Genomic DNA, 22,176 nt, shown 5'->3' with positions numbered 1-22,176 from the left:
AAAAATTAAAAAAAATAAATAAATAAAAGAAAGATTAGTCTAATGGATTAAGAACAATCCAACTAAATGCTGTTTACAAGTCACCTGTTTATATCAAAAAACAAAATAGTTTAAAAGTAAAAGGATGAAAACAGATAGACCTATCAATTATAAACATAAACACACCAAACAATAGTTACAAAATATATGAAGCAAAAACTGACAGAATTAAAGGGAGAAACTGACAATACTACCTTAACAATTAAGAGACTTCCACTCCATTATCAACAATAGATAGAACAATCAGACAGAAGATAAATAAGGACATAGAGTATTTGTACAATACTATAAACCAATTAGCCCTAACATATACAGAACATTCCATTTGATAAAGCAGAATACATATTTTTCTCAAATGTACATGTAACATTCTCCAGGAGAGATAATATGTTAGGATACAAAACAAGTTTCAATAAATTTTAAAAGACTGAAAGCATACAAAATATCATTTATGATAATAGAATGAAACTAGATATCAATTAACAAAAGAAAAACTGGAAAATTCACAAATAGTAAAAACTGAATAACATCATCTTAAACAACAAATGGTTCAAAGAAGAAATCACAAGGAAAATTAGAAAATACACAAATTAAAACAAAACACAACACACCAAAACTTATGAAATATAGTGAAAGCAGTGTTAAGAGCCTAGGTTATAGATATAAATGCCTGCATTAGGGACGCCTGGGTGGCTCAGTTGGTTAGGCGACCGACTTCATATCAGGTCATGATCTCGCAGTTTGTGAGTTTGAGCCCCGCATCGGGCTTTGTGCTGACAGCTCAGAGCCTGGAGCCTGCTTCAGATTCTGTGTCTCCCCCTCTCTCTACCCCTTTCCTGCTCACGCTCTGTGTCTGTCTCTCAATAATGAATAAACATTAAAAAAAATTTTTTTAAATGCCTGCATTAAACAAGAAGATCCCAAATTGATATCCTAAGTTTATACCTCAAAGAACTAGAAAAAGAACAAGCTAACTCCAAAGCTAACAGTAGAAAAGACATCAAAAGGTTAGAGGGGAGATAAAATAGAAAATGAAACAATAAAATCAACATAATCAAAAGCTAATTCTTCGAAAAGATCAGCAACTTGACAAATTTTTAGTTAACGTGACCAAGAAAAAAAGACTTGAATTACTAACTTCAGAGATGAAAATGGGGACCATTCTACAGACCTTAAAAATGGAAAGGGTTATAAAAGAAAACTATGAAAAATTGTACACCAATAAGCCAGATAACCTAGATGAAATGGATATGGTCCTAGGGGCACCTGGGTGGCTCGGTAGGTTAAGCGTCCGACTTCGGCTCAGGTCATGATCTCGCGGTCCGTGAGTTCGAGCCCCGTGTCAGGCTCTGTGCTGACTGCTCAGAGCCTGGAGCCTGTTTCAGATTCTGTGTCTCCCTCTCTCTCTGCCCCTCCCCTGTTCATGCTCTGTCTCTCTCTGTCTCAAGGATAAATAAACGTCAAAAAAAAAAAAAAATTAAAAAAAAAAAAAAGAAATGGATATGGTCCTATAAACATGTTACAAAGTACCAAAACATTCCAGAAGAAATAGAATAGTTGAACGACCTGGGACAAGTAAAGACTGAATCACCAGTCAAAATTTCCCACCCAGAAAAGTCCAGGACTACATGACTTCACTGGTAAATTCTACCAAACATTAAAAAAATAATTAACAATCCTTCTAAGACTCTCTCAAAATCCAGAATAGAATTATTTCCTAACGCATTCTGTGAAGCCAGGATTACCTTGATACCAAAACCAGGTAAAAACATTCCAAGAAAATTACAGACAAATACAATGTAAAAATGCTCAACAAAATACTAGCAAACATAATCCAACAGCATATTAAGAGGATTACACATATGACAAACAGCTTTATTCCAGGTGGGTCAACTAGAAAAATCAATCAATATAATACACCCATTAAGGAGAAAAACCATATGATCATCTCTGTTGATGCAAAAAAAAAAAAAAAAAATGCATTTCACAAAATCCTACCGTGATAAAAACACTCAAACTAGGAATAGAAAAAAACTTCTTCAACATAAGAAAAAAATGTTATGAAAACCATAGAGTTAGCATACTCAATGGTGAAAGACTGAAAGCTTTGCCCCTGAGATAAGGAGCAAGAGCAGAATGCTCTCATTTGCCACTCCTATTCAATGTTGGACTGGAAATTCTAGCCAGAGCAGTTAGGCAAAAAAAAAAAAAAAAAAATAACATCATTAAAAAAATTATTTTAAAGGAAGGAAAAAGCCATACAATTTGGAAAGAGTAAAACTATCTATTACAGATGACAAGTCCTATATAAGAAAACCTAAAGAATATATACACAAAAATTATTAGAAGTAATAAACAAATTCAGCACAAAAGTCAGTTCTATTTCTGTACACTAGCAATGAAATAAAAAATGAAAAACTTGAAAATGAAATAAAGAAAACAATTCTGGGACATGGGGGTGGCTCAGTCAGTTAAGCGTCTAGCTCTTGATTTCGGCTCCAGTCATGACCTCCTGGTTGGGGAGATTGAGTCCCGAGCTTGGGATTCTCTCCCTCTCTCTCTGCCCCTCTACTACTTGCACTCTCTCTCTCAAAATAAATAAATAAACATTTATTTAAAAAAAGAAAATAATTCCATTTATTATGGCATCAAAAAAATATATACCTAGGAATCAATGTCTAAGAAGGTATAAGCATTGTACACTAAAAACTGGAAAAAACTGAAGGAAATGAAAGAAGACCAACATAAATGGAAAGATACCTTGTCCATAGATTGGAAGACTTAATATTGTTATGGCAATACAACTCAAACAATGGACAGAGTCAATGCAATCCCTGCCAAAATCTCAATGGCCTTTTTTTCAGAAATAGAAGAGCTGTTTCTAAAAGTCATATAAAGCTTGCCCGTTTCTGCTGACATGTGAAGATCATGGAGCCGTGGTTCTCTTCCTTACAACAAGAAAACTGAAAGACAAGACCTCTTCTTAGATCCACCAGAGAAATGAGGTCACAGGATAAATCACTGTCCTGAAAACTGGAGAGAAAGGAGTACAGGGAGAAACAAAACCTAGGAGCAGAAACCCATGCTGGAGGTATTATTTCTTTTCACAAACCATACATACAAAGACAAAATAGGATGAATATCTAAACTGGTTATGGCAAAAAACCACCAACCCAGAATTCTCTATCAGTGAAATTATCCTTCAACAGTAGAGGAGAAACTTTTGCTTTCTCAAACAACAACAGAGGGAATGTGTCACCAGCAGACCTGTCTTGCAAGAAATATCAAAAAAAGTTCTTCAGAAAGAAAATGAAAAAGATAAAAAACTTGGATCTAGGAGCATCTGGGTGGTTCAGGTGATTAAATGTCTCTCTTTTTTTTTAATTTTAAAAAATGTTTATTTTATCTTATTTATTTTATTTATTTATTTTTTTTTTGAGAGAGACAGAGCGAGAGCTGAGGAGGGGCAGAGAGAGAAGGAGACACAGAATCTGAAGCAGGTTCCAGGCACTGATCTATCAGCACAGAGCCCGACGAGGGGCTTGAACTCCTGAACCATGAGATCACGACCTGAGCTGATGTTGAATGCTTAACCAACTGAGCCACCCAGGCACCCCTAAAAGTCTGACTCTTGATTTTAGCTCAGGTCATGATACCAGGGTTGTGGATTGAGCCCCGCAACAGGCTCTGGACTGCACATGGAGCAGGCTTAAGATTCTTTCCCCTCCCCCACCCCTCTCCTCCACTAGCACTTTCCCTCTCAAAATCAAAAACAAGTAACAAAAGTAACAAAACTTAGATCTACGAAAAGACCATTAGAGAAGGAATAAATGAAAGTAATTTTTTTTCTTTTTCTTAATAGATATAACAGCTAAGTATTGGTTCAAAATACCAAGAGCAACAATTTATTAGGTGACTACAGCTTGGATAAGTAATCACAAAAATGTTATGAGAGACAGGAAGGAGGAATTGGGACAACTGTTGTAAGACACCAACACAAACCATAAAGCAATATAGTGTTATTTGGAAGTAGACTTAGATTAGTTATAAATGTATAAGGCAAACTATAAGGCAATCACTAAAAACATTTAAAAATTCATATGCAATTGCAAGGAACAACAAATAGCCAAAACACAATCTTGGAAAATCTTGAAAAACAAAATCAGACTTGTACTTTCTGAAATGATTTTAAAGTCACCACAAAACTACAATAATTAAACCAGTGTGGTAGTGGCACTAGACACATATATAGATCAACAAAATAAGAGTCCAGAAACAAGCCTATTCATCTATGACCAACAGATTTTCAAGAAGAATATGCCAAGGGCATTCACTGGGAAAGATCAAACAGTATTAGGACAATTGGATACCCACACGCAAAAGAATAAAGCTGAACCTTAACCTCATACTGTAAAACTCGAAATAGATCAAAGATCTAACTATATGAGCTAAAAGTATCACACTCTTAGAAGATAGACAAATGGAAGCACCTGAGTGGCTCAGTCAGTTAAGCATCTGACTTCAGTTCAGTTCATGATCTTATAGACTGATCTCTGCATCAGGCTCTCTACTGTCGGCACAGAACCCGCTTCGCATCCTCTGTCCCCTTTTCTCTCTGCCTTTCCCCCACTCACTCCCCCCTCTCTAAAATAAAGAAAAAGAAAAAAAAAAAAAAGAAAATTCATTAAAAAAAAAAGTGGGGCACCTGGATGGCTCAGTCAGTTGAGCAAGTAATTCTTGATTTCCGCTCAGGTCATGATCCCAGAGTTATGGGGATAAAGCCCAATACAGGCTTCGAGCTGAGGGTGGAGCCTGCTTAAAATTCTTCTCTCCCTCTGCCCCTCTCCCCCAGTCATACTCTCTCTCTTCTCTAAAATTAAAAAAAAAAAAAAAATGGGAATGAAAACTGGTGCAGCCACTCTGGAAAACAGTATGGAGGTTCCTCAAAAAACTAAAAATAGAACTACCCTACAACCCAGCAAATGCACTACTAGGCATTTATCCATGGGATACAGGTGTGCTGTTTCAAAGGGACACGTGCACCCCCATGTTTACAGCAGCACTATCAACAATAGCCAAAGTATGGAAAGAGCCCAAATGTCCATTGATGGATGAATGGATAAAGAAGATGTGGTATATATATACAATGGAGTATGACTCGGCAATCAAAAAGAATGAAATCTTGCCATTTGCAACTACGTGGATGGAACTGGAGGGTATTATGCTAAGTGAAATTAGTCAGAGAAAAACAAAAATCATATAAATTCACACATATGAGGGCTTTAAGAGACAAAACAGATGAACATAAGGGAAGGGAAACAAAAAAAATATAAAAACAGGGAGGGGGACAAAACAGAAGAGACTCATAAATATGGAGAACAAACTGAGGGTTACTGGAGGGGTTGTGGGAGGGGGGAATGGGCTAAATGGGTAAGGGGCATTAAGGAATCTACTCCTGAAGTCATTGTTGCACTATATGCTAACTAAATTGGATGTACATTAAAAAAATAAATAAATAAAGTTAAAAATAAATAAATAAAAATAAAATAAAAAAATAATAAAAATTTTTTAAAAAGGTACAAAGTAACAGATTTGGTGATAACATAGAAAAATGAAAACCCTAGGGGCACCCGGGTGTCTCAGTCAGTTAAGCTGATTTCGGCTCAGGTCAGGTCATGATGTCATGGTCGTGAGATTGAGTCCCCAGTCAGGTTCCATGTGGAGCTCTGCACTGGGCTACATGCTGGGCTTGCTAGGCTCCATGCTTAAGATTCTGTCCCTCTCCATTCCTCCCTCCCCCTCTCCAAATTAAAAACCCTTGAATGTTGCTAGTGAGAATCTAAAATGGTGCAGCCACTGTGAACAACAGTTGGCAGTTCCTCAAAAGCAAAATGTAGGGGCCCGTGGCTGGCTCAGTCAGTAAAGCATCTTGATCTCAAGGTAGTGAGTTCAAGCCTCATGATGGATGCAGAGATTACAAAAATAAGTAAGTAAATAAGCTTAAAAAAAAAAAAGGTTTTAAAAAAAAAGTTAAATGTAAAATTACCACATGAGCCAGCAATTCCATTCCTAGTTACATAACCAAAAGAATTGAAAACCAATACTTAAACAAAAACTTCTACATGAATGTTCATAGGAACACTATTGACAATAATTAAAAGATGTAAACAACTAAAAACATCTATGAACTGATGAATGGACAAACAAATGGGGTATATCCATACAGAATATTTTTCAGCCATAAAAAAAAAAATGAAGTACTGATACATACTACAACATGGATGGACTTAGAAATCCTTACGCTAAGTGAAAGAAGCAGAAACATTTTATATGATTTCATGTTACAAAATAACCACAATAGGTAAATCCAAAGAGAAAGAAAGCAGATTAGTGTTTTCCAGGGGGTATGGAGAAAGAGGAACAGGGAGGAACTGCTTAATAGGTTTGGGGTTTTCCTTTGGGGATGATGAAAATGTGTTGGAACTAGATAAAGGTTATGGTTGCAAAACACCATGAATGTACCAAATGCCACCAAACTATACACTTTAAAATGGTTACTTTAAAAAAAAATAAATAAATAAAATAAAATGGTTACTTTTACAAAAACGAACTACTGGGACCTCATCAAAATAAAAAGCTTCTGCACAGCAAAGGAAACAATCAGCAAAACTAAAAGGCAACCGAGGGAATGGAAGAAGATTTTTGCAAACAACATATCAGATAAAGGGTTAGTATCCAAAATCTATAAAGAACTTATCAAACTCAACACCCAAAAAACAAATAATTCAGTGAAGAAATGGGCAAAAGACATGAATAGACACTTCTCCAAAGAAGATATCCAGATGTCAACCAACACATGAAAAAATGCCCAACATCACTCATCATCAGGGAAATACAAATCAAAACCAAAAGGAGATACCACCTCACACCTGTCAGAATGGCTAACATTAACAACTCAGGCAACAAAAGATGTTGGCGAGGATGCGGAGAAAGAGGATCTCTTTTGCAGTGTTGGTGGGAATGCAAGCTGGTGCAGCCACTCTGGAAGACAGGATGGAGGTTCCTCAAAAAACTAAAAATTGAACTACCCTAAGACCCAGCAATTGCACTACTAGGCATTTATCCATGGGATACAGGTGTGCTGTTTCAAAGGGACACATGCACCCCCATGTTAGCAGCACTATCAACAATAGCCAAAGTATGGAAAGAGTCCAAATGTCCATCGATGGTTGAATAGATAAATAAGATGTGGTGTATATATACAATGGAGTATTACTCGGCAATCAAAAAGAATGAAATCTTGCCATTTGCAACTACATGGATGGAACTAGAGGGTATTATGCTAAGCAAAATTAGAGAAAGACAAATATATGACTTCACTCATATGAGGACTTTAAGAGACAAAACAGATGAACATAAGGGAAGGGAAGCAAATATAAAAGCAGGGAGGGGAACAAAACATAAGAGACTTAACTATGGAGAACAAACAGAGGGTTACTGGAAGGGTTGTGGGAGAGGGGATGGGCTAAATGGGTAAGGAGCATTAAGTAATCTAATCCTGAAATCATTATTGCACTATATGCTAACTAACTTGGATGTAAATTAAAAAAAATAAATTAAAAATAAATAAAATGACTACTTTTACGTCACGTGAATTTTACCTCAATAAGTAAAGTAAGAGGGTACTGAAACTAATAACATCTTATGAAAACAATTACCCAAACATGTCAAGTTTTTGTACTATTTCTTACTTCTCAACTAAAAATAAAACTGAAATACTTCTTTTTTAAAAAAATTTTTTTAATGTTTATTTATTTTTGAGAGAGACAGAGACAGAATGTGAGTAGGTTAGGGGCAGAGAGAGAGGGAGACACAGAATCTGAAGCAGGCTCCAGGCACTGAGGTGTCAGCACAGAGCCCGACGTGGGCTCAAACTCGTGAGCTGTAAGATCGTGACCTGAGCCCAAGTCAAATGCTCAACCGACTGAGCCACCCAGGTGCCCCTATTTCTTTTTTTTTAAGGTGTTTTTTTTTTTTTTCCATAATCTCTACCGTGGGGCTCAAACTCACGAGCCAAGATCAAGAGCTGCACACTCTTCCAAATGAACCAGCCAGGCACCCCAACACTAAGATATTTCTTTTTTTTTTTTTTTTTTTTTTTAAGTATACTTCACACCCAGCATGGGGCCCAAAAAGGCCTTCAACTTACGACCCTGAGATTAAAACCTGAGTGAGGGGCGCCTGGGTGACTCAGTTGGTTAAACGTCCATCTTCGGGTCAGGTCATGAATTCGAGGTTCATGCCTGCTTGTGGTTCTCTCTCTCTCTCTCTCTCTCTCTCTGTCCCTCCCCCACTCACTCTGTTCTCTTAAAATAAATAAATAAACTTAAAAAAAATGCTCCTGACTTTTTTCTAAATCACAATATTTCTCTGGAGATAAGAGTAGTATTATATATAGGGGGCGCCTGGGTGGCTCAGTCAGTTGAGCGTCCGACTTCAGCTCAGGTCATAATCTCACAGTTCCGTGAGTTCGAGCCCCATGTCGGGCTCTGTGCTGACAGCTTGAGGCCTGGAGCCTGCTTTGGATTCTGTGTCCCCCTCTCTGCTCCTCCCCTGCTCACACTCGGTCTCTCTCTCTCAAAAATAAATAAGGATTAAAAAAAAATTTTTTTTAAAGAGTATTATAGAAAGCTTCTCAAACATAATTTATTCACAGACTTATTTACTATAAAATCTAAAAGATTAAAAAAAATTTTTTTAATGTTTATTTATTTTCAAGAGAGAAAGAGAACAAGCAGGGGAGGGGTAGGGAGACAGGGAGACACAGAATATGAAGCAGGCTCCAGGCTGTCAGCACAGAGCCCTAGGCAGGGCTTGAACCCACGAACCATGAGATCATGAGCTGAGCCAAAGTCAGAAGCTTAACGGACTGAGCCACCCAAGTGCCCCTAAAAGCTATTTTTTAAAAGCTGGATGAGGTGGCTAATTTAGACACCATGAGCAAAAAGTTCAAACAAAACCTGAAAACTCAGCTATCCCAAATTACTTCAAACTTTATACCTATAAAGCACAATACAAAAATTTCCTTTAGTTATTTTTCACAATCACTTTTACAAAATAGTTTCAAGTTTTCTGACTTGCCGTGTTACCCAGTGTAAGCACTATTTCCCTTCTGACAGGGACTTCCCTTTGCTATCTGACATTTAGGATTAAAACTTTTCTGAGTCAATCTTCTCCTTTATTTCTTGGTCTCCAGATATTACTAGTTGTTTCTTCAAAAGAGGCTTTAGAGGTTAGAGATACTTGAACTTGGCATCCTGTGTCTACCACTTACCAACATGTGAATTTCGGAGCTAGCTACCTTTCTTGGCCTCATTGCCCAATCTGTAAAATTGTAGTAATAGCCACACAGCAGTGGTTTGTTGTGAGAAAAAGGAGACAATGTGTCCAAAGCAGTTAGCATACTGCCCATGACATAAACAAACTGTCATCACTGTTATGATTATTCTGTGTTCTCACCAAAAATTCGCTAGAACAGGCCTTGCCTGATTGTATCATTAGATTATGTCTGTACCTCCTCAGCTGGCTTTCTTCATTCATATCTTTTAGTATCCCAAAGGATTCTGCACATCACCATCAGATTTGCCTTCAGACATACAAATGCATGCTGTTACTCCCCCAGCCTAAAAAACCTTCACTGGGTCCCTACTTATTGCCAACATCAAATCTAACTTCCTCTGCCTGCCTTTCATTACCCTCTATTAACAACTGTTCTCAAACTTTTGTGTACATCTGGAATGTTTGTTAAAATAGATTGGTAGACCCCACCCCTACAGTTTCCAATTCAGTAAGTCTAGAGCAGGCCACAAAATTTGCATTCATAATAAATGTTCAGGCGATGCTAATGGTGCTGGTTGAGGAACCACACTTTGAGAAGTCCTGCTCTTACATATGACCCCATTCTGCCTCCTTAAGCTTATTTTTTTCCTACTCCCTAACTGGCCCACACAGCTTTGGATTAGTCTTTTCACAGGCTGCACCCAATTCCCCCTCCCTGCTTAGCTCTACTGCCTGAAAACACTTTCCTGCTTACCCAAATCGTATCTATCTTTTAAACCTGTGGTTCCCAGCACTGCCTGCATATTATAATCACCTGGGAAAGCTTTTTCACAAACTATGGACTCACCACCCCTGAGATTCTGATTCAACTGATTCTGGGAAAAATGTCCCCAAGTGATTCTAAACAGCTGCCAGAGCCAAGATCCACTACTTTACCTTCAGTCTGATTTCCATTAGAATTATGAACTGAATGTTCTTCCCTCCTAATTCCTACAGTATTCCCAGATTATACCAGGTTTGCACCTAATTACTTATCACATTGTATTACTCTCAACCTTCCATTTTAAGTCTTGTTTTTCCAAATAAATATTATTATCTTCAATTTCTATATTCCTAAAGCACAAGTATGGTGAATACACAGTAGGAACTCTGTGGTCACTTCTTCATTGATTATGGATTCAAATTAGAAGTCAGAGCTTTAAACTATTTTTAATTTATCCCAATTAGGAAACTATGCTCTCTCTCTTTCTCTCTTTAAGGGGAGGGAGAAAGATGAGTAACACTTTAATTTTTTTAACTTTATTTATTTTGAGAGAGACAGAGACAGCGTGAGTGGGGGAGGGGCCGAGAGAGGGAGAGAGAGATGATCCCAAGCAGGCTCTGTGCTGCCAGCACTAAGCCCAACATGGGGCCCGAACTCACAAAACTCTGAGATCATGACCTGAGTCGGACCAAGAGTCGGACTCTGAACCAACTGAGCCACCCAGGCACCCACCTCTTTTCTTTTTTTTTAAACACTATTTTGCAATAAGCTTATTTTGTTATGGTGATCATTTAACTCTTTCCCCAATAACTAAATTGGAAAGAAAAATACTAATGTATCAAATGCTGTGGAGAATAAAATGATTAATAGCATCATAAATGGCTTCACAATTGCTTCCTTACAGCAAATAGCCTTTTTGAATTCATTAAAGACTGTTTCAAAACAGTTAAAGAGAATCAAAGCACACATATTTAAAGATGCTGAAGCTCTGAATAGTTCTATGATTTGTTTTCTCAACAGATGTGCATCCTTCAAGCCCTGAATTTACCAGATGCATATTAAATTAATCCATACTTTTAGTTTTACATAACACTCCACTCTAGCTTTATATAGTACCACATACGGCAGAATTCCACTGTTGCTTTATGACATTAAATATTAACAAATTATCTCCACTGTGCAAAAAAAAATACAGTAAGATTCATTTTAATGCAGCCGAAAGTGTGCTTACTAAATACAAGCTATAATATCTTTGTTATTTTTTAATTGGCCGATTTCTATCTAAAATGTGAAAAACGACAAATTTGCTCTTAACTAAAGATCCAGTGACACCGGTACTTTAAGAAATACACACTCAACATTTCAGAAATTAACTAGGAATTCAACCAAAATCTTGAATTCACTACGTAGTATAGAATTTCTAGAAAATGTACTTCTTATAAAATCATAATTTCTTCATTCACTAAAATGAATGAACTTGTGTATTATAAAAAAAGATGACTGGACTGGGGGTCTGGAGATACGTGTTCCAGTCTGACTCTTTATAGCTAGATCATCTTGAGTGAGTCACTTAGTCTCCCTGCATTTCAGTAATCTCCACTAAAAAGTGAAAGGGTCTAACTAGACCATCTCTATGTTTTCTTTTAGCTTTATGATCCCATAATCTATGAAAGTCAAGAAACACAAGCATTAGCCAGATGGATCCCATTAAAAACAAAGTGAGCTTACACCCTGATTGATTTGGAGAGCATCTATCTCTACAAAGTGTAAGTGCTTTCACACAGATTGTCCCTTGGGTCTATTATTAATTAACTAGGTGAAAAAGCAAATTAAAACCTACCAAATATGGAGTTTTTAAACAGTTTTTGCATCATACCTCAGATAACCAGAATATCTGAAGGTCAAAATACCAATTAAGATTAAGATGCTTTGGATAACGTAAGGTGTCCTCTAAGTCCAGGAAAGGATAGTTAATAAAGCGAACTGAAAGTGAATTCTAGTTAACAAATACAACTTAGAGGGCACTTGGGTGGCTCAGCCAGTTAAGCATCTGACTCTTGATTTTGGCTCAGGTCATGATCTCAGGATTTGTGAGATTAAGTCCCATGTCAAGTTCTGGGCTGACAGCAAGGAGCCTGCTTGGGATTCTCTCTGCCAGTCTCCCGTTCACACACATGGTCACTTGCTAGCTAGCTCTCTCTCGCTCTCACTCTCTCTCAAAATAAATAAACATTAAAAAAACAAAAAGCAAAAAACAGGTGCCTGGGTGGGTCAGTCAGTTAAGAGTCACACTTCAACTCAGGTCATGATCTCACAGTTCATGAGATTGAACCCTGCATTGGACTCTGCACTGACACAGTAGGGTCTGCTTGGGATTCTCTCTTAGTTCTCTGTCCTTCCCCCCACCCCATACGTGTGTGTATGTGCTCTCTCAAAATAAATATAAAAAAAAAACAACAGATTTTTAGGGTGGTAAAAACTCTTCTATATAAAACTGTAGATACATATTATTATGAGGTTGTTAAAACCCACAGAACTATATGACACAAAGAGTAAACCTTAACGAAACTACAGTTAATGTTATCAATATTGGTACATTAATTGTAACTAATGTACCACACTAACAAGAGATGTTAATAATAGAGGAAATGGAGGGAGTGCAGTTTTGTGGATAAGGAGAGATATGGAACTCTATCTGCTCAATTATTCTGTAAATCTAAAACTGTGAAAAAAAATATTTGAATAAAAAAAACTGGGCATCCACATCTCAAACAGTAGACATCACTACTTTAGGCTACAGAAATTTGAGAAAAATTAAAGAAATTAACGTGAAATAAAATCTAATTTAAATCAATTTATATAAATTTAAAAAAATTTATTTCAATCTCATTGCCTTTTTCCTGGCATTGGTTATATCCCTGCTCACTATCACTTACATGAGAGAGTGACCTCTAGGAAATGGAGAAAAAGTCCAGCTAGGAAGCTGCTTCACCACAGGTATGGTTAGCAATTTGGGATGAAGAATTAAAATGAGATCCAGTGATTATCATGGGTGCACGCGTGCACACGCACACACATTTTCACGTGACTCATTAATACCAGAAGACAAAACGTATTTATAAGCTTATTAAGAGGAACATAAATGCATGGTATTTATTCAGAGGCCCGTAAGTCCTCAACACCCCTTTTTCTAGGTTAGAAAATGTAAGCCAAAGGGGCACCTGGGTGGCAGTCAGTTAAGCGTCTGATTCTTGATAATGGCTCAGGTCATGATCTTGTGGGTCATGGGATTAAGCCCCACATCTGGCTCCATGCTCAGTACGGAGCTTGGGATTTTCTCTCTCCCTCTCTCTCTGTCCCTCCCTTGCTCCTGTTCTCTCTCACTCTCAATATAAGTAAGTAAACTTAAAAAAAAAAAAAAGTGTAACCTATAGAAATCAATGTGGGTCCAATGCTATTGTTCCTTGGAAAATTTACCTGTTATTTTGATGAAGCCATCAAACCACGTTGTTTTGACAGGCTTACCCGGCACCTAGAGGTGTTGGTAGTACCAAGTCCTCTTGGATGGCAAAGGCAATGGCTACCTGTTCAGTCAGCTTCTCTGGCCAAGGCAAAATCCAAGAGAATATCCCTTTCCCCAATATGTCTACGCCTCCATTGTGATGGGTTAGCAATTATTGAAGAACAATTCCCATCCCTGACACCCCAGCCCTTGCCATAACTACATTGCACACTTGGAGCTTCTGGTGAGGAACAGACTAAACGATACAGGGGCAGTCCATCAGTGCTCTTACAATACCAGAATATTCCTGCTGCAGATAAAACATGGCTCTCTTCTATCCAGATTGGTCTCTCTTCAGGCCATGTCTCAGATACTACACTGGTACTACTTTATAGTTTCTCAAAGATGCTTGGGTATTTCTGGTCCATGCCAGGTGCCAAGTACTATAACCTAAACAAGTTATGGTCTTTTCCAGCTCAGTAAACCCAAAAGCCTATCCTCAGGATTTATTAAGATCCAAACTGAAAAATGGCAAGTATGCGCCCTATGAAGTGTATGGTGCCATTTAGATGAAAACAATAGCAGCTGGTATATGGTAAGGCCAAACTCCCTGCTGAAAGCCTAAGTTTAAATAGACTTATCACTAAAATGAAAAAATCCTCAGCAGAAACTTCTCTTCTGTAAGTGGCAACATCAAGGACTAAAAAATATTTATTCTGTAACTCCATTACCCAATTTTTTTAAAGCAACTTCCACCAACAAGTATTTCTGACAAAAATGGTTTATTAAGTCAATGATGACCAAGATACAAGAAGCTACTTAATAGTCAGGTAGTTTAAATTACTTTTAACCATTGTCTGTGATCTTTTTGTGTAACTCAATATAAACATGCAAGTTCTATTAGTTATATGTTCATTGATATAGCTGAAATTATATAAACTAAATCTACTGAGGATTTTTAGTTTTGAAAAATAATCTGTTGAATTCAAAGCCATAAAACACGAAGGGGTGAGGGAATAAGGAATCTGAAACAGATGGCATCTGATTTTTTTTTTTCCCTGAGTCCATCTTGAACACAATCCCAATAATGTCAAAATCCAATTTAGCTCTCCAAATAAGTAATCCACATACTTAAAATGGTAATTCTGAAGTAAATTCACTTTTTCCCCCTCCCAGCGTCTCAAAGTTTCTATCTTAGGCAGAAATGAGTAGAGATAAGAAAGATGTTAAAAAGAGAAAAACTATCATTCCACAAATTCTACAGTTCTTTCATGAAAATCTACTTCCACTTATCTAAAGCCATTGAAGCAGTTTCTACCAAGACTGGCGATATTAAAGTTTGTCTGTGATATCAACCGTTTTTTTCTTTATACAGTGATTATTTATCCTTATTAGAGACCAAATCATATCTGCAGAAAGTAATATACTTTAAAATAGGAACAAGCTCTGGAAGAATATTCATTTGGTTTGAGTAAAGCACTGTTTGGCATTTTTAAAACATTTCCACGGTAACTCTTTCACTACTAATTTGGCAGCACTGATAAAATTAACTGTACTTTGTTCCTTACATGATTCTCGTATGTGGTATATAAACCTTCCCAATCTTTCCTCAAACTTTTTGAGATCATCCAAGAGATGTATACTGAAAAGGGTTTAGTCATTTTTTAGATTTCCTGACAAGCAAATTTCCTAAAGGACAACTGCAAAGATCCTTGGAATGACCACATACTTTGAGTAGAAAAGCTCACTGAGAAGTGTCCTAATGGTCTGTATATATCCAGCCATTTTTCAATTGGACCAACATTTATTTGGTGCCTGTTATGTAGCTGCAATGGCAGATAAAATTTAAGATAGTATTTCTACTTCAAAGAGCATGCAATATAGTTAGAGAGTTGTTTTTTTTTTTAATGTTTATTTATTTTTGAGATCATGACCTGAGCGGAAATCAAGAGATGGGCGCTTAACCAACTAAGCCACCCAATGCTCCATAGAGTTCAGACTTTTATTTAAAAAAAAAAAAAAAAAAAAAAAAAAGTTGAACTCTGTGAACAGAGACACGGGAAAGAAATTTATTTGAAAATTTCTCTTAAAATATGTAAAACCTATAAACCACTCTAAAAAGTGATAATGAATTACCAACTTTATGCCCACTTTCCACACATAAAAAATCTTATTAAAGCAAATGATTTGACTTATACTGAGTATAAAGTACATTTAAAAATTATTAACTACAGCTTACATTACAAAGCAAAATATATTATTTGGTAATCTGATATAATGGGTTACGTGTAACTGTATCATTTTAAATCTATAAAGTGATCAACATAAAGACAGTTTCTGAGATTTAGTTCTACATTCTCATTATGAAGGCTTTAAAGGCAGAAATTCATTCCATTTTCACTTGTTTTACAGAATTACACATAAGAATTCTATAAGTACTGCTAATAGTTTAAGTCTAATTAAGATGAGTCATGCTACTGATGTTGATGTTAATCTTAAAATCGCAACTATTTTCTAGTTTATGCCCCAATTTTAATTCTCTGCAGAGACATATGAACTTAATCAAAATATCTATGTGTTGTACATATGGAAGTGATGAATTACTATATTGTTCACCTGAAACTAAAATAATACTGTATGTTAACTAACTGGAATTAAAAACTTTAAAAACATTTATATACATTACTTTTTTCTTAATGTTTATTTGTTTCAGAGAGAGAGTGAGCGAGCAGTGGGAGGGCAGAGAAAGAGGGAGACACAGAATCTGAAGCAGGCTCCAGGCTCTGAACTGTCAGCACAGAGTCTGACACAAGGCTCTAACTCATGAACCAAGAGATCATGACCTGAGCCGAAGAGGGCAGCTTAACCAAATGAGCCACCCAGCCTCCCCTGTACATTACTCTTTAAATATCTTTCTATCAATCTACACTAGACACATTACAAATCTGAGAAAAATCTGAGAGAAACAATATTGCTCACTTCAGTAAGTGCATATACTGTCCTTTATTTAGAGTTTACAGAAACATCTGATCATTGAATTTCCTGCTACTTATGATCAATCTCTAGAAGCCATTGAAAGCCCTGTTGTATACATATGCTTTTGCAATATTATCCATTCACTTCCTGTCTCAAACCTCATTCCACAAAATTGGGCTACCTTGACTGTGTGAGATTAATGATAATAACTGATCTTTCAGTTAGAAGGTGCTTCCATTTGAAGTGGACTGTTCTTTAAATACAACACACACACAAACACACACACACACACACACACACACACTCTCTTAAAATACTGGTAAAATTTTTTACTCATTCTGCTTACGAAGAAACTAAATCTCTGGTAGGTCCCATGACTTGCCCAAGGTCAACAACTAGCCAGTGGCATAGTCTGGGTTCAATCCCAGATTTACCTATCTCAAAGCCAATACTTCCACTTGACCACAATTATCTCCTTAAAAGATTAAGAGACAGGCTCAAAAGCAGAGCATCTAGTCTCTGAACGTTTACCTATCTATTCTGGGACATCTATTACCATAGTACCTACAATTCAGTCGCTAATTGAAATATAAATGAAGAGGGTCTTTCTGCTTCATTTAAACTAGAACAGGCTTACAGGCAGATAAGAAACAGATTGGAAAAAGAGGCTTGCCTCAACATGTCTCGCCTAGACCTCTATATCTATATAGTTCCCCCAACCTATTTTTTACAAACATGCATATCTACCAAACAAGGCTATACCCGACTAGCCTGTAGTTTGGTGCTTTTCCGTACTGCACTTTTCTAAGACAATTTATACCAGATTCAATATCGAGCTGGGATACCTGGTTAAATATGCCATTCTGGCACTTTCCAAACATTTGAAGTATCATTTAGGGGCAACGAACCCAGTTCCACCCTCTCATATAGGTTGTGATGTTTGCCCACTTGGGGGTACCGCTCCGATAAGGACTCTGGGGCGAGAGAGCAGTAAAGGAAGAAGTGGAAGAAGCACACGGAAGTTGGGTGGAGAGAGGTCTCCTTACCCACTCTTCTGCCCTAGCTCAGCCAAGGGCGGCTCCCCGCGGTGCCCAGCCGACTAACAACCCCCCACAACCCTGAAAGCAGTGCTCCGTTTCAGGAGGGTAGGCAAGGGAAGCAAGGAATTGCCCTAACCACTATGACGAGGTCCATGCTCCCCTTTTGGCCCGAGGATGCTCCCCCTTTCAGAGCGAATCCTCCAGGGGGCAAACTCCCGGTCCACTCCGGCCGAACTCTGCATCCGAGGGGGCGCCTCCTCCACAACCTCGAGCTGGCCACCCGACACTCTCTGCCAGCGGGGTCCCCCAAACCCTCCATTCCACCCCCGCTAGCCGCCACAAACACGCCGGCCTGCGCCCCACCCAGGATCTCCGCCGGCCCCCTCCCCAACCCGGAGAAGGGCCCCCCACCAGCCCCTACAGACACGCACACCCCCAGGCTCCTGCCTCCCGGACCCCATCGAAGCCGGAGTGAGTACCTGGTCCGGCGGTACTCAGAGGCGCAGAAGGGGCGGGCTCGGTCCCCTCCCGGAGGCTCCGAGTGCTTCCCTACCCACCCGCAGCGGTGGCTCCTCTCTTTCCCAGGAGCGGGAGGGAGGAGAGGTGCGGGAGGGGAGGGGGAAAGCGAGGAGCCGAGGGGCTATAGAAGCCGAGCCGGAACCACTAGTGCTGGCCCCACCCTCGGCCGGGCACAGAGTACCCTGGCGCTCCCGATAGGACGAACTTAAAGCAGGCAGTGAGAAATGGACACCATCACTTCCGGGTCATCCAGGCTACGGCCCCTCCCTAGCAACCGCGTGGGGTTGCTAAGCGGAAGTACCTTCAAAGACAACCACCCCCATTTCTTTTGGGACTACCAGAAGGTAGCTAGGAGTGGGTGCTCATCTTTGGCGACACCCTTTTACCTTTTGCTCCTGGTCTTAGACGAGACACACTCTTAGGTACCAAAGACACGCAGCCCAACTTGCTTTTCCCTTCAGCTGCGGCACTCCCCGCCAATCTCCAGCCACTGTATACACCTGCTCCCTCCCGCCTTGAGTCCCAGGCCGACCTATTGGCTCTTCCTAAGGCTCTGTCTGGTCCCTTGTAGGAGTTATTTTCTGGCGATTTAGCAAGCATCTCCCTCTTGTGGATTTTCAGTTATGTTTCAACTGGGTTTTAAAAAATCTTCAATGCTACGAAAGCTTTTTCAGGCACTTGGTTCTTCTGTGACAGCCTCTGAAACCGAACGGTGAGAAAAGTTTTGTCTTCACCTCTCTTCTGTGAGGATTGCATACGTTTGTGTACGATCTGGAAATAACCTCGCTTAAATGGAGGAAAAACAACGATTGGCTATCAATCGAGTAGAATAATTCTGATCCTTAAAAATGAGAAAAGGTCAAAAGAAGCCAGTAATCAAACTGGGGAAGGAGGAAGACGTTTAATCCTCCACTCAAAATAAACTTTCATACCTACACTGTGGAGAAGGAAAATGTTAGGAGACCTCATTTATTCTTCTGTCAGGGTGATCTGGGTTTTGAAAGTATTTGAGGAAACTATGGGCTATCATAAAACCCAAAATGATTAATCATATCTTTAGAAAATTGACCCGTAACAGGGGGTGTGTTGAGGTGGTTTAGTGGGTTAAGCATCTGACTTCCGCTCAGGTCGTGACCTCACAGTTTGAGTTCCAGACCCATGTAGAGCTCTGTGCTGACAGCTCAGATCCTGGAGCCTGCTTCAGATTCTGTGTCTCCCTTTCCCTCTGCATCTCCACCGCCTGCACTCTGTCTCTTTCTCTCTCTCAAAAGTAAAATAAACATTTAAAAAAATAAAAAGAAAATAAAAAAGAAAAATGACCCATATCAGTGGTAGTTAAATATTCAGAGAAATGTAGTTGAGCATTCAGAAAAAAACTAGTACAAATCTTGGATGGACTTACTTATCTTGAATATGTCTGCTTAAAACAGTAAAGCTTGGGGGCACCTGGGTGGCTCAGTTGGTTAGGCATCCGACTCTTGATAACGGTTCAGGTCATGATCTCAGGGTTGGTGAGTTCAAGTCTTGCACGGGCGCAGAGCCTACCTGGGATTCTGTCTCTCCCTGTCTCTGCCCCTCCCCTGCTCTCTCTCTCTCAAAATAAATAAATAAACTTAAAAAAACAAAAAAAAGGCAGTAAAGCTTGAGTAGCTCCTGAATCTGTTCTCTATTCCATGGCCATGAATGTGCTTGCAACTGCTGGCCTCATTTTATTGGTCATGATAGCCTCTTAGTCACCGATATTAAACTGTTGTTCACCTCATCTGAGGCAGAGGAAATGAGCTTTGGTAACTTAAAAGAGAGCAGGTCTGTTGGTTTCCTGTACACATGAGACGGCATGAAATTGGTTTACCCTAGACAGTTCAGCAAAAGCTTTAGGAAATCACTTGAGAATCAAAAGTCAGTAGTAGGTGGTTTACCCTTGCCATGGACATGCAAATATGTGAGAGTATACACACACAAAATTTTCAAGTGGAATCTGAATACACCCAGTAACTAATAGCTGCTTTTAAAGGAGTGCCTGGCTGGCTCAGTCAGTAGAGCATGCAAGTTCAAGTCCCACGTTGGGTATGGAGATTACTTAAAAAAATAAAAATTAAAAAAACAAAAAAACAAACCTGGCTGTAGGTGGATGACAAGTTTTAAACCTGTGACATGACAAAATAGATGATAGCATTTCAATTGCCAACAGAATAAAAAATTTAATTAGAAAAACAAATAAAACTATTGAGCCCAATGAGCAATGATTTATCTGAAACTATGGTGGACTTAGATGTCTCTAAACCTTAAAACATGATTATGGTAAATGTGCTCTATAGAAAGAAATACTTTATTGGGTAGTTAAGATTAAACGTGGTAGTATAGAAATGCAGGTTCCTGTGCATCATTCATTTTTCCCACTGCCTGAGGAAATGAGTTATTAAAGCATTCATTTAAATCCTCTCTTCCTACAGTTCTATTTTACAATTCAGCTGCTTTTGTATAGGTGTATGAATAACTCGTTTAATTACTAACTGGTCATCATATAACTTCTATAATTCTATCATTTTCAGCATAGTCATTGCTTGGAGACCTCTAAAGTTGTGCAGCAAAATCCACACCTAAAACTAGCTATGTGGGTTTAACTACATTTTTAGGATTTTGTGAGCAGTACTGGAGGAGTTTTCTTAATATGAACCATAACTAAGACAGTTCTCTCAGATCTGGCCTAGATGTCAAATAGCCTTCAAAGTCAGAACAGTTCTTTCATCCTGTAGATCAATATGGGACCTCTGGTCTTTTCCCCCAATCTCTTGAAAGCTTTTTTCATTTTTTTTTTAATTGTCCCTTGTAATCATTTAAGAAAATTAGGGTATCATGGGCTCCTTGGTGGTGGAGTTAAGCGTTGGGCTCTTGGTTTTGGCTCAGGTCATGATTTCACTGTTTGAGTTTGAGCCCCACATCGGGCTCCATGCTGACAGTGTGGACCCTGCTTGGGATTCTCTCTCTCTCTCTTTCTGCCCCTCTCCCGCTCTCTCTCTTTCTCTCTCTCAAAAATAAATTAACTTAAAAAAATTAGGATCTCTAACATTTATTTTTTAAAAACCTGGGGAGACTAGCTGGCTGTCAGAAGAGCATGCAACTCTTAATCTCCGGGTCATGAGTTTGAGCTCCACATTAGTATAGAGATTATTTTAAAAATAAGTAAAGAATTTTTTTAAATGATTAAAAAAAAATCTAACACTCAGGGGTGCCTGGATGGTTCAGTTGGTTAAGCGGCCAACTTCGGCTCAGGCCATGATGTCACAGCTGATGAGTTAAAGCCCCACATTGGGCTCTGTGCTGATAGCTCAGAGCCTGGAGCCTGCTTCAGATTCTGTGTCTCCCCCTCTCTCTGACCTTTCCCGGCTCATACTCTCTCTCTCTCAAAAACAAGTAAACATTAAAAAAAAAACCCACTAACACTGTTACTCAATCATTAATATTTAAGTATTCCTAAAGTAAATTAATATTTAAATATTCTAAACGATACCAAAACTAGAGTGTAACAGTTAGTGAATACTTGGGATCAGCTAGAAGAAATGTAGCCCAATTTACTACTTAAATGTCTAAGCAATATATAACACAAAAGACATAGCTCCTAACATAAGGACTCACTTAAGATACATGTGATATAAACAATACAATGTTTAGCCTTAGGAAGAGAAGGCTAAAGGCTAAAGATGTAATAGCTATCTTGAAATACCTAAAGGTTGTAATGTGGAAGGAGTAAGTTGTTATGCGTTATTTCAAGGACAGAACCAAGAGGAGGGGAATTAGAGAAATTCTAATTTTTAACTCATAACATTTTTCATAATTAGAGTTTCCAACTAATAAAACAGTTCACCTAATGAACAGCTGTAACTGGCTTTAGTTGAACAAGACGAGTTCTTGTTCAATGAAGTTTTGATTTAGTAAGGATCTCTTCCACCTCCATATGCTATCCTCAAAGGTAAAAAGAACCATTATAACAATTTTGG

At 38.4% G+C, this 22,176-nt stretch overlaps 2 protein-coding genes across 26 annotated transcripts in view; one reads left to right on the top strand and one right to left on the bottom strand.

The window, feature by feature from the left end:
• Window positions 1-18,504, bottom strand: part of CSNK1G1 (casein kinase 1 gamma 1) — a 173,684-nt gene extending 155,180 nt beyond the window's left edge. For 5 of the 22 annotated variants that reach the window (XR_006218574.1, XR_006218575.1, XM_042988662.1 and 2 more), the window contains exon 1: window positions 18,139-18,499. The gene's annotated coding sequence lies outside the window, so the exon portion shown is untranslated. Of the gene's footprint in view, window positions 1-9,613; window positions 10,600-13,618; window positions 14,221-17,665; window positions 17,744-18,138 lie in introns of those variants that run through there. The other 17 variants (XR_006218577.1, XR_006218579.1, XR_006218578.1 and 14 more) reach the window with 9 other exon arrangements.
• The window catches only part of TRIP4 (thyroid hormone receptor interactor 4), an 83,321-nt gene continuing 78,850 nt past the window's right edge, over window positions 17,706-22,176 (top strand). For 3 of the 4 annotated variants that reach the window (XM_042988647.1, XM_042988646.1, XM_042988645.1), the window contains exons 1-2: window positions 17,706-18,130; window positions 18,800-18,890. In XM_042988647.1, coding sequence (XP_042844581.1) covers window positions 17,800-18,130; window positions 18,800-18,890 — 422 coding nt within the window. In that variant the 5' untranslated portion in view covers window positions 17,706-17,799. The remainder of the gene's footprint in view (window positions 18,131-18,799; window positions 18,891-22,176) is intronic. The other variant, XM_042988648.1, reaches the window with a different exon arrangement.

Source organism: Panthera tigris, chromosome B3 (assembly GCF_018350195.1).
Source record: "Panthera tigris isolate Pti1 chromosome B3, P.tigris_Pti1_mat1.1, whole genome shotgun sequence".
Lineage (NCBI taxonomy): Eukaryota > Metazoa > Chordata > Mammalia > Carnivora > Felidae > Panthera > Panthera tigris.
Note: the sequence above shows the minus strand (reverse complement) of the source record. Positions and strands in the feature narration are given on the sequence as shown.